The sequence below is a fragment of the Rhinolophus hipposideros genome, assembly GCF_964194185.1.
Source record: "Rhinolophus hipposideros genome assembly, chromosome: 4".
In the NCBI taxonomy this organism is placed as follows: Eukaryota; Metazoa; Chordata; class Mammalia; order Chiroptera; family Rhinolophidae; genus Rhinolophus; species Rhinolophus hipposideros.
In genome coordinates this window covers 16,276,908-16,292,653 of record NC_138050.1, presented here as the reverse complement: position 1 = coordinate 16,292,653, position 15,746 = coordinate 16,276,908, and the positions used below count along the sequence as shown (strand labels likewise).

The window sequence follows — 15,746 nt, the reverse complement described above, 5'->3', positions numbered from 1 at the left end:
CTTCACATTGACCAACACCAGCAGCAACAAACAGGACAGCACAGTCAGCCTGTGATGTACCTGTAATCATGTTTTTTTGATAAAGGCTCTGTGTCTTGGGCCATCAATGATGTTTACATAATACTTGCTGGTCTTGAATTTCCACACAGAGATATCAATGGTGATTCCATACTCATGTTCAGCTTTCAGTTTATCCAAGACCGAGGCATACTTGAAGGAGCCCTTTCCCATCTTTGCAGCCTCCTTCTCAAATTTTTTGATCCCATTTCATTTGTTGATCCCACCATATTTGTAGATTAGATGACCAGCAGTGTTAGACTTGCCAGAATCTACGTGTCCAATGACAACAATGTTGATGTGTGTCTTTTCCTTTCCCACTTTGTATTAGATTTAGCAGTGGTTTTCACTACACCTGTGTTCTGGTGGCAAACTTGTTGCAAAAAAGTGGACATGAATTTTTGAAGCACACTATTCAATGCAGTACAGTTGCATTGAGATTTTCCTAGTGAAATATCTTTGGTCTTCCTTTCCATTAAGCTAAGTATGTAGTTAAAAGTAAGAACCAAAGGACACAAAGGCTGTAACACAGAGAGAGCCTCTGTCCTGGGGTTGGGAATGGGAGTTTCTTCTTGAGGACTGGAATAGAAGAGCTAAGTACGACATTCATCAAAATCCCTAGTAAATGTTTGTGTTTTGTGTATGCTGTTTTCAAATACCTTCCTGTTTTCCATATAAAAAGAAGATGAAAAATTACTTGCATGAACATTAAAGTATCATGAGCAAAATATTTCATTAACTTCCTACTATCTTAGTGTGGCATGCAATGGTCCCCATGATCTGGCTCCAGACTACTTGTCCAGCTCACCTCTCCCACTCCACCATATTCACCTACAGTTCAGCCTTTATTGGCTGAAATTCCCTGAATTAGCCAGTTCTCACATATCTCCAAACACTGAATGCAATTCCCTCAAACTTGACTCTTTGATCAATGTCTTCATTTCTTAAATCTTGGCTCAGATATCACCTCTTCCAAGGAACTCTCCCAAGTCTTCACACTGGGTGAGCATTCTCTCCTGTAATTTTCTCTTTACTGCCATCCCGTTGTGTAATAACTGTCTTCTAAACTAGGAGATTCTGGAGGCCAAGGATTCAATGTTATATTTCTGTATATCCATTGCCTTGCACAGTGCCTAGTACATCATAAGTAAATTACAATTCAATAAAGGGAGTGGTGACCCCAGTTATTTAAAATTATTTGCTCTAAAAAATTAATGAGATTGAATAGAAAGTAAAAGAAATGCCTTTACAATTTAGTGTTCATCTCAGACTTATCACCTAAAAAAAAAGGTTAATACCATCTGTTTTATTTTTCAATTCAAAATTATTTTATTTCCTTGCCTCAGGTAATTTTTAGAAATACTTTTTCTTCCCTTATAACTTCAGTACTGATAAACTAGTCTGGTCCAAGCTTTCACCATTGATGATATATTCCTATTGATGGTGATGCTTCTTTTTTTATTAACTATTTACTGTATGATTAAATTTATATGATTTTCAAAAACAGGCAAGATCCATCCATGCATGCTGTTGCAAATGACATTATTTCATTTTTTCTTATGGCAGGATAGTATTCCATTGTGTATATATACCACATCTTCTTTATCCATTCATCTATCAAAGGACACTTTGGTTGTTTCCACGTCTTGGTCACTGTAAATAAAGCTGCAATGAACATCAGAGCACATATATCTTTATAGATGAGTGTTTTCAGAAGAAACAAAAACTCAGAAGAAACATAGACACAGATAATGGTTTAGTGGTTACCAGAAGGTAAGGGGGAATAAGGGTGGTAGATGAGAGTAAAAGGGATCAAATATATGGTGATGGAAGGAGAACTGACTCTGGGTGGTGAACACACAATGTGTGTGTTTGTATAGATGTTGTATTACAGAATTATACACCTGAAACCTATGTAACTTTACTAACAATTGTCACCCCAATAAATTTGAATTAAAAAAATTAAAAAGAACAAGAAAAACAAATCTATGATGTTAGAAGTCTTGAGACTGGAAATGTCCATGAGGGAACTCTCCAGGGTAATGGAAATGCTTAATATCTTGTTTTGGATGATGGGTGTATACATTTGTTAAACACTTTGAATCAAATACCTAATATCTGTGTGTTTTAATTGTATGTAAGTTATACCTCAAACATTTTTTAGAAAGAGAAAAAATAGGAGGAAAGGGAGGAAAAATCCAGGGTGCTAATAACTATGTAATTGTGATGAAATATATGTAATATGAAATCTGCTATTTTAATCAATTTGTATTTTATTTTATTTTTTGACATTCAACATTATTTCATATTAATTTTAGATATACAGTATTGTGGTTAGAAATTTATATAACCCATGAAGTGATCCCCCTTACTAGTACCTACCTTACACTACACATAGTTATTATCATATTACTGATTATATTCCCTATGCTTTACTTTACATCCCATGACTATTTTATAACTACCAATTTGTATTTTTTAATACCTTCGTCTTTTCACCCTGCCCCCAATCCCCATCCCATTTATCACCCTGATAGATCTAGTACCCATCTGACACCATACATAGTTATTACAATATTATTGACTATATTCCTTATGTTATATACCCTACATCCACATGACTGCTGTGTGACAACCAATTTGTACTTATTAACCCCTACCCCTTTCTCACTCACCCCCAAACCCTTTCCCATCTGGCAACCATCAAAATGTTCTCTATATCTATACATTTGTTTCTGTTTCATTTATTTTGTTCTTTAGATTCCACATATAAGTGAAATCATGACATTTGTCTTTTGCTGTCTGACATACTACACTCAGCACATTCATGTTGTTGCAGATGACGAGATTTCATTCTTTTTTACGGCTGAGTAATATACCATTATATATACATACCGTCTCTTCTTTATCCATTCATCCACTCAGGGACACCCAAGCACCCAGGTTGCCTTCCTATCTTGGCTGTTGTAAATAATGCTGCAATGAACATGTGGATGAACCCATCTCCTCAAAACATTTTGGGTTTCTTCAGATAAATATCCAGAAGTGGGATTACAAGGTCCTTCTTTGTCTCTTGGTATAGTCTTTGTTCTAAAGTCTATTTTGTTTAGTGTAAACACTGCTACCACAACTTCTTATTTCTTTGTTTCCATTTTCATGAAATATCTTTTTCCATCCCTTTACTTTCAGTCTTTGTGTGTCTTTCGATCTGAAGTGAGTCTCTTGTAGGCAGCATATGTAAGGGTCTTGTTTTCTTAGCATTCAGCCCCCCTATCTTTTGATTGGATCATTTAATCAATTTACATTTACAATAATTATTGATAGGTATGTAGTTATTGCCATTTTATTATTCATATTTTTTAATTTTATTTTTTCATCTTAAAGAAGTCCCTCTAGAATTCTTTGTAATACTGGTTTGGTGGTGATAAACTCCTTCTCCTCTGAGAGGCTCTTTATCTGTTCTTTAATTCTAAGTGATAGCTTTGCTGGATAAAGTAATCTTGGTTGTAGGTCGTTGCTTTTCATCGTATTGAATATTTTATGCCCATCCCTCTGGCCTACAAATTTTCTGTTGAGAACAGCTGATAAGTCTTGTGGGAGCTTCCTTGTGGTAAGTAACTACTTTTGTCTTGCTGATTTTAAGATTCTCTCTTTGTCTTTAACCTTTGGCATTTTAATTATGATGTGTCTGGTGTGGGCTTCTTTGGCTTTATCTTGGGACTCTGCATTTCCTGAGCTTATATATGGGTATCTATTTCTTTCACCAGGTTAAGGAAGTTTTTCGTCATTATTTCTTCAAATAGGTTTTTAATCTGTGCATTCTCTCTTCTCCTTCTGGTACCCCTATAATGCAAATGTTGGTACACTTGGTGTTGTCCCAGAGGCCCCTCAAACTCTCATTATTTTTTTGGGGGGGGCTCTTTTTTCTTTTTGCTGTTATGATTGGGTCTTTTATGCTACCTTTTCTTCTAAATCACTGATTTGATCCTCTGCTTTATCTAATCTACTGTTGATTCCCTCTAATGTTTCCCCATTTCCATTATTGCTTTCTTTATTTTTGTCTGGTTCTTTTTTTATGTTTTCTATCTCCATTTTTAAATTTCTCATCTCTTGGTTAAGTTCTCCCTGAGATCACTGAGCATCCTAATAACAAGCGTTTGGAACTCTGCATCTGGTAGATTGCTTGTCTCTATTTTGTTTAGTTGTTTTCCTGGACCTTTGTTATGTTCTTTTATTTGGGGCATATTTCTTTGTCTCCCCTTTTTGTCTGCCTCCCTGTGTTTGTTTCTGTGTTTTAGGTAGGGCTACTATGTCTCCTGGTCTTAATAGAGTGGACTTATGCAGTAGGTGTTTTGTAGGGTTCAGTGGTGCAGTCTTTCTGGTCACCTGAGCTGCACACTCCAGGTGTGTCCCCTGTGTGGGTTGTGTGTGCCCTCCTCTTGTAGTTGAGCTTTGGTTGCTGTTTGCACATCAGTGGGAGGGATTGGCCCTTGGGCTCTTTGGTTATGAGGACTGGTTGTGACTACAGTGAAGAAGTTGTGGTATAGATCTGACTCTATAGAGCAGGACCTGCTTCAGTAAGGCTCTGGTGCCTGCCCAATCTGTCCCCTGGGTGTGTCATCCTTGGAAATGGCTGGGTGATGCTCCAGCTAGTTTTGAGGTTGGCTACTGGGCACCCCATGCCAGGGCCACCTGGAAGGGGACCCACTGCAGGTCAAGTTCAGCCTCAGTCCATGCCCCACCCAGGGCCACACAGCAGAAGCCACAGAGCAATCTGCAGATGGCTGCTGCTTGTGCTGTGCTTGGAAGTGCCTCAAGAGGCCAAACCATAAACCAACGCTGGTTGCCATTAGTGCCAGGTTTAGGGCTGCTCAGCTTTAGTTACAGCACACATTCTAGCTAGATGCTGCTTGTGTGGGTTCTGTGAAACTTTGAGAGACCCTAGGAAAGTGCAGCATGAGCAGGCAGGTGGTTTGTACAAAAAAGATACTGGAAGCAGCTTGGGTGTGCCCAAATGTTGGGCAGCGCAGGGTCTCAGAATCAGGGCATGGTGAACGAATGCTATAAGTCAGCTTGATAGAGACTCAGATATGGTGCTGCCTGTGTCTACACACTGGGAAAGGGGTGGGATTAACAAAGAAAAAAATGGCTTCTGCCAGGTCCTCCATTCAGGAGAAAGCTGACCCTCCAGCCCTTATCCTGAAGATAAATGACTCAGTTCCCCACCATATGTCCCTGCTGCCTCTCCAGCTGATGCCCTAGTGGTGGAGCTCAGAGCCAGTGATTCCGTCAGTAAGTCTGTGTGTGGTCCCTTTAAAAAGAGTGCCTGGGATTCTAGCCGCCCTCCCTCTCACTCAGCCACAACCTCTGCTGGTTTTTACCACCAGAAATTATGGGGATTTCTCTCCCTGACTCTAGAACCCTGGGCTGGGGAGGCATTGGGACTCCTTGTTCCTTCACAGGGGATCCCCACAGCCAAGATGTCCCTCCCAAGTTTTAATGGCCACACACAGGTGTGGAACCAGTCCAGTCAGCATCTCTGCTCCTCCCACCCGTCTCCACGTGGCTTCCCCTGTATGTCCTTAGCTATAGGGCTTCAGCTAAGCAAGATTTCAGGTGATTCTGGATGGTTGCTCTGTGGTTTAGTTGTAATTTTGATGTGGTTGTGAGAGAAGGTAAGCACAGCATTTACCTACTCTGCACTCTGCCATATTGACCAGAATGAGGCTTAATCATTTCTAAGTGCACAATTAGTAGCATTAGTTACAGTCACAATACTGTGCAACCATCACCACTATCCATTCCTAGAATTTTTCCATCATTCCAAACAAAGACTTTACTCATTAAACAATAACTCCCCATTTTGCCTTGTCTCCCATACCCCAGCCCACAGTAACTTCTATTCTACTCTCTGTCTCTTTGAATTTGCCTAATCTAGGTACATCATATAAGTGGAATTGTACAATATTTGTCCTTTTGTGTCTGACTTATTCCACTTGGCATATCTTCAAGGATCATCTTGGTTATAGTATGTACCAGAATTTAATTCCTTTTTAAGAATGAAGAATAATCTATTTCATATATGTCACATTTTGTTTATCCATTAATCTATTAATGTCCATTGGGTTGTTACTACCTTTTGGGCTTTGTGAATAAAACAATTAGTTTTTTTCATTTTTCTGTTGATGGACATTTGAATTGTTTCCTGTTGCAGGCTATTGTGAATAAAGCTGCTATGTACATTCTCATAGAAGTCATCTTATTGAGGATAAAATCTACTTTCTCTGTCTTACTCATATACCTGAGTGACCGAGAGCTACTAAAGAAAATCACACATTAATGTAGATTAGTGTCACTACAAATTCATGGTTTCCAGTTTTCGCTAAGCCCACATCATTGTCTGTCAAATTTTGTCTGTTTATTTTTTTGTGTGTATTTTATTCTCTTTTGCATCCATCTTATTATTAATACCAAATCATCTGTCTTTAAAGCTCCTTTCAATCTGAACTCTTCTTGCTCTAAAGATTATCTTAATTTAAGTGATTTCAGAGTATTGTCCCTCAATTGATACATGGTAGGAGTTAAGTACATCTTTGTTGACTGAACACAGTTTCCACTTTCTCACCCATATAACTGCATCTTTTTCCATACTCATTCTTACAGACTACCTCCAGTTTTTAGGAAATGAGGATTAATCCTCCTGTTCAAGACCATCACCTTCGCCTGTGCCCATGACCCCTTTCTATAAAATTTTGCATCATTAGTCATCCTTTCATATCTTCAATCTATTCCTTAATGGTTCTTTTCCATCATCCTGTGAATATACCTTAATTTCCATAAGAAAGGTATTCTATTAAAACAAGTAACAACAACAACAAAATGTTTCTAAGATTCCACATTCTTTTTGGCTTTTATCTAATCTCTGTCATCCTTATTGCACCCAAATTTCTCCAAAGAGTGGTCTTCACTCCCTATTACCAATTTCTCTCCTCCCATTCCATATCAACTTACCTCAAATTGGCTTTTGTTCCCACCATTCCCACTGAAACTGTTAGCTTTAATCTTACTGAGTTTCTCTATTGTATTTAACACTGTTGTTAAATACAGGTCATCTTCCTTTCTTGAAATAATCCACTTGCTTGGCTTTTATGGTACATCTGGTTTACTTAATGCAATTTGAACTTTTCTTTTCCTCAGCCTTTATAATTTCTCTTCTTTTGTCCATACTTGAAACATTGGTTTTCCTTCAGAAAAATCTCCTCAGTGGACTGCTCTACACATTGTTCCTGGTTTCAATTATTACATGCTGATAACTCACAATTTTTATCTCTGGCACAAAACTCTCCCATGAGTTTCTTATTCCTAAGTCCAACTTTGCGATAGGCATCACAACTCAAAACCAACATGTTAATCTAAAGCTAAATTTATATTATTTTCCTTCCTTGAAATATCCTCAGCTTTAATCTTATTACTCTCCTGCTTAAAACCTACCAATGGCTTCTCATTGCATTTAGAATAAAATATAAATTTCTTCACATGATCTCCCAAACTAGCCCCTCTTAAATTTTTGAACCTTACCTGGAACCACACTCTTATTTTATTATATCATAAGATATATTGTCAGTCTTTGGAGAGTCCAAGCTCTTACCTTCTTCATATATATTATTCCCACTGCATGATATATTCTTTTCTTTATTGTTGGCCTGGACTTGTAAGTTTCTGCTTAAATGTCATTTCCTCACATGAGCCTTTTTTAGTCACTCAGTTTCCCTCCTGACATCATTCTTATTCTCTTCATTCACAGCCCTTAGTATACTTTACATTTATATATTTATTGTGGTGTTTGTTAAAATTCCTGTGTTCTTCCCTGGATTCTAAACCCCATAAGGAAAAGAATAATGCCCCTTTTATTTTTCTGTTTAAACCCAAGTCTTAACACAAAGCCTCGTGTTTCATAAATACTCAATAGATATATTTCACATGATTGACATTTTTTTTCACTTTGACTCCTCTATTCCCTACACTCTCTATGTCTAATCAATACCAGATCTTGCAGATTTTACCTCAATTTCTTAACAATTTGTTCCTTCTTCTCTGTGCTATCATTGTATGGTCTAAGTTCTTTTCCCCTTTTCCTGGACTATTGTGATAGCTCCCCAACTGGTCATCTTGAATTCCATTTTATCACCTCACATCCATCCTCCAGCTGCCACAAGCATGAGCTAAACTATAGGTCTGAATTCAGCACTCCTCTATGGAAAACCCTTTAATGGCTCCTCATTGAGGATAGCATGAAATACAAATACAGAAGGTGCCCCCCCAAAAAAATGTATACACATTTTAAGAAAGGAAAAATTATTAAAATTGTAATACTAAATATATATTGGTAACATAAAATGAATGCAAGTCACGTTTGACTTTTGCAATCTCAAGAGGTACTCAAAGTGGTTACCATCAGCGTCCAGACACTTCTGATTATGGTGAACTACTGCTTGAGCAACATTGACCAGTGTCCACTTGTATATGTTTGTGTTGTGTTTTCTTTTGGCACCCTCGGTATTTTATCTTAGCTCACAGTGCCCCCAGATAATCTGGTTCCTGCTTACTGTACAATGCTTATTTCTTACCATTTGGCCTGGCTTTCTAAGCTCCCCAATGAGCAAACTGCTGTGATTCCCATCCCACATTATATATGTTGCTTCATATGTCTCGTCTTTGCATAAATGTTGTCACTTTTATTTAAAGAAATATCCACCCCCACCTGAAACTAATTTAAAAAAATAAAGAAATATCCACCCCATAATCAGTCCAACTATCCCTTGCTCTCTCACCATTAACCTGGCTAATTCATACTGAGTTAGATTTGGGTCAATTATCATCTCTTCCAGGGAAATATCATCTCTTCACATCTCTGATTCTCTGGTTCTCCAGATTGGGTTACATGCCACTGTTGGGAATTTTACAACGTGCTTCTCCATTATTTTACTTTACTCAACTATATTCAATTGTCTACCTTCCCCCTAGGTGGTGAGCTCCTAGGAGCACACAGTAGATACTTCATAAACATTTACTGAATTTATTACAAAAATTGAAATATGACATTCAAGGTACACCAGTATAATTGCTTGTAATAGTAATAATATGCAATTGCATAATTGTTTGGTTCACTGCATTTCACACAGTTTTATTCAGTTACTGCTCCTTAAGTCCTGCTACTTTATGTTGGGTCTTCTTTGCTCAGTGGGCTAGAGTTCTGACAGCAAGATTTAAATACAAAGAATTCAGCACCTTCATTCCTCACTGCATGTGTCCTCTACTTGAGTTTTCATTTCACAAGCTCTACAAATGAACATTTTCACCTATATCAGAGCTTTCTCTAAGTTTTCTCTGAGGTCAGTTAGGTTAATTCCACAATAATTATATTATTATCATTTCTGTAATTCCCATTATGTTTTTAATTCTTGGCTTCAATATGCTATGAATAATCCCTTGATATGCATATATATTCTATGTTATTTAATAAAAATGTACTACTTTATTCTAGAAACACTAATATTTTTGAGAAATAGTTCCTTAAAACTTTTCGATTATGACCAATAGTTCAAAATAATTTGCTTAATCTCTAAACAATGAACAATGTTGACCATGCAGTTATGATCAAGTTTTAGTTGCTTAATGAATTTTTATATTTTGCTTAAATGATAGTTATGATTATTTAAAGTATGTAATTATGATTATTCAGTATGAATTTATGTTTATATATGTATACACTTATGTATATATGTTTGTGTGTATATATGTAAGTGTATATTTGTATAAATAAATAGACACACAGAAACAATTATAGATACATATGTATACAACAGATTAGTATACATACATATATTACTTAGCTCTGTCTGCTGAAAGTATCTAGAAGCAATGTCATCCCAGTAGCAATGGGGACATTCAGCACCCAGATATTGGTTTTTAAATGCCATTCTCCAATAAAAAGAAAACAGGGTTTCCTTAGAGAAATGGTTTAATCTAGTATCAAGGCAGGGAAAACACAACTTATGTTACTGTAAAAAAAATATAGATGAGTCAAACAAATAAAATATCTATGCAAATTTCTTACTTCCTTAGGGTTTATTACATATATATATGAAATGTATAATGTGTGATGTGCATATGTATATTTTTATACAGAAGTAGTGTGATTTTTATATACCTTTTATTATTCTAAATGACTAAATAATTTTATGGTTTATGAATGTAGAATTTGTTGGATTGTTAGTTACAAACAATGCTGGATGAACATTATAAATGAATTTCGATGCACTTCCCTAATTACTATAAGAATTTTCTTTTGCAAAATGTTCAACTTAGAGTACCTGTCCCTTTGCCCTTAATCTACATTCAATTTGTTAAACTTTTACTCAAAAGGGTATTTTGTTTTGGCATTTCGCAAAGGTTTTGGATTAAAACTTTCAATAGGAGTTAAATAATTACTGGTTTATATATGTGTGTGTGTGTGGGGGGGGGAAATCATCTCTTTTAAACCCAAATATCAACATTCCTATTAGAGTTTAAAGGATCATAGATATCATATAGGCTTATTTTTTTAATTTATAGGTTAAAAAATTGAGGCCAAGAATGGTTCAATGACTTTCTCCAGTTCAAATAGATGATTATCAACTTTGAAGTTAAAAGTCTAGATTTCAGTGTTCTTTCCATATCTAAAAACGCTGTCAAGGGATAGGTACAAGGTTCTTACCTGAGCTTTTTTATGTGGTTAGTGTTCATTTAATCCATACTCAGATGATGGATTCTAGATGTGTATTCACTAGCCCCGTATTAATTGCCATCTATGTAGCTGGTAAGATTTTTTTTTTAACACAATAAAAAATCAATTTACTAAGAACAGAATAAGAATTATAAAACAGCTAAAAAGTTGCTGGCTACTTTCAAAAGGGGAATCAATCCTTTTCTAAATCATCAGCTTTTTATTTTCTCAGCTATTTATAATCTCAGATTATGAACCTTACCCAGGTGGAAGAGTCGTAATCAAATTAAAGGCAATGTTGAAAACTCTAAGGGACTTAAGTTGTTGAATTTCAGAAGAGATTTCTTTGATAGGATTATTCCTCAGGATTAGTATTTGTAAATATTTGAGACAAAATACCTGAGGAAAAGAAAAGAGAAATGAACATGAGTAGAATAACAAAGTATGTAAATCCCTATTTGTTACATTTTAGAAACCCTTTGAATTAATGTAGAATTAGTATAGTAACATTAATTGTCTGTATCATATATCTCAATAAGTACCTTTGGAAAGCCTTAAAAATAACTGAACAGCACTAGTATGCATGATATAGTAAACTAGCACAACTACTGTACTCATATATACCCTTGACTCATGAATGAGAAAGTCATCCTGTTTGATCAACCCACAGTTTCATAGGAGGCAATTATGCAAAGAAGGAAGGAGGAAGATATCTGGAGAACCAGGAAAATAAGTGAAATTTTAGTAATTAATGGCTGTCAGATATCATAGCCAGACTGTATCATTCTCATATCATTATGATTTCATATACACTGATTTCTCACATGAAATTTAAAAATAGAATATACCATTTAAATCTATGATCTTTGCTTGATTAATACATTTCTGACTCTCTGGTGTATCATAATAAAGTTTTACATTAGCTGTCTTTAACATTAAATTAAACTTTTTAATCATCATAAAGTTCTAAAATTGGTGGAATAGAGCTAGCTCATCCTTGCAGTCAGAAATGTAAGTCCTCCAAGTTCGTTTTTCCTTTCCAAGATTGTTTTGGCTATTTGGAGTCCCTGGCATATCCCTATGAACTCTACCATCAGCTTGTCAAATTCTATAAAAAAGACAATTTGTAATTCTCATAGGGGTTGCAATGAATCTGTAGATCAATTTGGGAGTATTGCCATCTTAATAATATTCAGTCATAAGATCCATGAACATGGGATGTCTTGCCATTGAAGTATGTCTCCTTTAATTTCTTTTAACTATGTTCTGTAGTTTTCTGAGTATAAGTTTATTTTTGTTAAACTTACTGCTAAATATTTGATTCCTTTCCATGTAAATAAAATTGCTTTCTTAATTTTATTGTCAGGATTGTTTATTGCTATTATGTAGAAATGCAATTGATTTTTGTATATTGATCTTGTACACTACACTCTGTTGAATTAATTCATTAGTTCTAATATCTTTTTAGTGAATTCCTTAGGATTTCTATGTATAAGACCATGTCATCTACAACTAGAGATAGTTTAACTTCTTCCTTTTTAAATCTGGATGCCTTTTATTTCTTTTTCTTGCCTAACAGTCTTGGCTAGAAAGTATAGTACAATGTTGAATACAAAATGGAAAGAGTAGATATCTTCATCTGGTTCTTGATCTTAGGAGGAGAAGTTTGAATCTTTCACTACTAAGTATGATATAAGCTATGGGTTTTTTGTATATGCATTTTATCAAGTAGAGGACATCCCCTTGTATTCCTAGATGTTGAGTGCTTTTGTCATGAAAGGATGTAAAATGTTTTGCTTTTCTTGTAAAATGTTCTGGCTTTTATTCTCTCTACTGATATAATTATATTACCCCCTCCCTACTGTATTGAAATGGTGTATTGCACTGACTGATTTTTGTATGTTTATCCAACCTTGCATTCCTGGCATAAATATCACTTGGTCATAGTATAAAATCCTCTTTATATGTTGGTGTGCCAGTATTTTCTTGAGGATTTTTGCATCTCTATTCATAAGACATATTGTTCTGTAGTTTGCTTCTCTTTCAATATCTTTGTCTAGTTTTGGTATTAGTGTGTTAACTGGCTTAATAGTTTGAATTGGGTAGTATTCCCTCCTCTTCTGTTTTTTGGAAGAGTATGTAAAGGATTAGTGTTAATTCTTCCTAAGACGTTTGGTGGAATTCACCAATGAAGTTATATGGTCCTGAACTTTTCTTTGTGGATAGTTTTAAATTACAATTGAACTTTCCTTTTTATAAAGCCTTTCAGACTTTCTATGTATTTCTTCTCAAGGCCATTCTTGTGTCTTTCTAGGTGTGTGTCCATTTCATTAAAGTTATCTAGTTGGTTGGTATACTACTGTTGTCTTAAAATCTTTTTCATTTCTGTAAGGTTGGTAGTAATATCTACTCCTTCATTCCTAATTTTAGTAACTTGGGTCTTCTTTTTTTCTTGGTCAATCTATGTAAGGTTAGTCAATTTTGGGTCTTTTCAAAGTATCAACTCTTGGTTTTGTTGATTTTCTTTAATTAAAGTTTATTGGGGTGACAATTGTTAGTAAAGTTACATAGATTTCAGGTGGGTTTTGTTGATTTTTTACTTTTGTTTTTCTATTCTTAATTTCACTAATTTCAGTACCAATTTTTATTATCACCTTCCTTATTCTTTATTTAGGTTTAGTCTGCTGTTTTTTCATATAGTGACTTAAGGTAAAAGGTTAGGTTATTGATTTTTCTTTCTCTTTTTTTAATATTTTTTTAAAATTTTTCAATTACACTTGACATACAATTTTATATCAGTTTCAGATGTACAACACAGTGATTATACATTTATATAACTTATGAAGTGATCACCCTGATAAATCTAGTTTTCAACACCCATACATAGTTATTACAATACTATTGACTATATTCCTGATGTTATACTTATTGACTATATATCCCATGATTATTTTGTAACTACCAGTTTGTGGCTCTTAATCCCTTTCCTCCCTTTCACCCATCTCCCCAACAACCCTGCCATCTGGTAACGATCAAAATGTTCTCTATATCTATGAGTTTGTTTCTGTATGTTTGTTTGTTTGTTTGATTGTTTGTTTTATAGAGTCCACATATAAGGAAAATCATATAGTATTTGTCTTTCTGTGTGTGAATTATTTCACTTAGCATAATATCCTGTAGGTCCATCCATGTGGTTGCAGATGGCAAGATTTCAACTTTGTTATGGCTGAGTAATGTTCCATTGTATATTTGTACCACTTCTTCTTTATCTATTGATGGGCACTTAGGTTGCTTCCATATCTTGGCTATTGTAAATAATGCTGCAATGAATATATGGATGCATATGTCTTTTTTGAATTAGTGTTTCAAGTTTCTTCAAATAAATACCCAGAAGCAGAATCACTGGGTCCTTCTGTTTGTCTTATTACAGACTTTGTTTTAAAGTCTATTTTGTCTGTATAACTATTGCTATCAGCTTGTCTTTTCACTTCCATTTTTATAAAATATCTTTTTTTATCCCTTTACTTTCAGTCTATTTGTGTCTTTTGATCTGAAGTGAGTCTTTTGTAAGCAGCATATGTATGGGTCTTGTTTTCTTATCTATTCAGCCACCCTATTTCTTTTGATTGGAGCATTTAATCTGTTTACATTTAAAGTGATCATTGATATGTACACAAGCATTGCCATTTTATTACCCATATTTTTTATCTTTTTTTCCCCTTCATCTTAAAGAAGTCCCTCTAACATTCCCTGTAATATTGGTTTGGTGGTTATGAACTCCTTTAGCGTTTTCTTATCTGGGAAGCTCTTTCTTTATCTGTCCTTTGATTCTAAATGATAGCTCTGCTGGGTAATCTTGGTTGTATCCTGCTTTTCATCACTTTGAATGTTTCCTGCCAATCTTTCTGGCCTGCAAGTTTCTGCTGAGAAATCAACTGACAGTTTTATGTGAGCTCCCTTGTTGGTAACTAACTGCCTTTCTCTTGTTGCTTTTAAAATTCTCTCTTTGTCTTTAACCTTTGGCATTTTATGTATGATATGTCTTGCTGTGGGCCTTTTTGGGTTTATCTTGTGGGGGACTCTGGGCTTGTATATCTATTTCCTTTGCCAGATTAGGAAAGTTTTCTGTTATTATTTCTTCAAATACCCTGTTTCCCTGAAAATAAGACCTAGCCGGATAATCAGCTCTAATGAGTCTTTTGGAGCAAAAGTTAATATAAGACCCGGTCTCATTTTACTATAACACCAGGTTAATATAATATAATATGACATGATACCAAGTCTTATGTTAATTTTTGCTCCAAAAGATACATTAGAGCTGATTGTCCGGCTAGGTCTTCTTTTTGGGGAAACACGGTAGGTTCTCATTTCCTTGCTCTCTGTCTTCTCCTTCTCGTAGCCCTATGATGCAAATGTTGGTAAGCTTGATGTTTTCCAGAGGCCTCTTAAACTTTCCTCATTTAGGGGGAGGGATTCTTTTTTCTTTTTGCTGTTCTGTGGGTGTTTTCTGCTACTTTTCCTTCCAAATTGTTAATTCGATCCTCTATTTCATCTAATCTACTGTTGATGCCCTCAAAATATTCTTCATTTCAGTGACTATATTATTCTTTTCTGGTTGGTTCTTTTTTAGGATTTTTATGTCCATTTTTTCTGCTTACTATCTCTTTGCTGAAGTGCTCACTGAGATTATTGAGCATCCTTATAACTAGTGCTTTGAACTCTGCATCTGGTAGATGGCTTATTTCCATTTTGTTTAGTTTTTTTCTGACTCTTTTTTCTGATTTTTTATTTGGGACGTGTTTCTGTGTCTCTTCATTTTGGCTGCCTCCCTGTGTTTGTTTTTATATATTAGGTAGAGCTGATGTGTCTCCCATTCTTGGTAGAGTGGCCTATGTAGTAGGTGTCCTGTGGTGCCTCATGGCAC

The 15,746-nt window shown here is 35.3% G+C and overlaps 1 protein-coding gene across 1 annotated transcript in view; it reads right to left on the bottom strand.

The window, feature by feature from the left end:
- Window positions 1-15,746, bottom strand: part of LRRC63 (leucine rich repeat containing 63) — a gene marked incomplete at both ends in the record, with an annotated part of 73,056 nt that overhangs the window by 14,440 nt on the left and 42,870 nt on the right. The window contains one exon of the mRNA XM_081046643.1: window positions 11,085-11,221. Within this exon, the coding sequence (XP_080902769.1) occupies window positions 11,085-11,221 (137 nt within the window). The remainder of the gene's footprint in view (window positions 1-11,084; window positions 11,222-15,746) is intronic.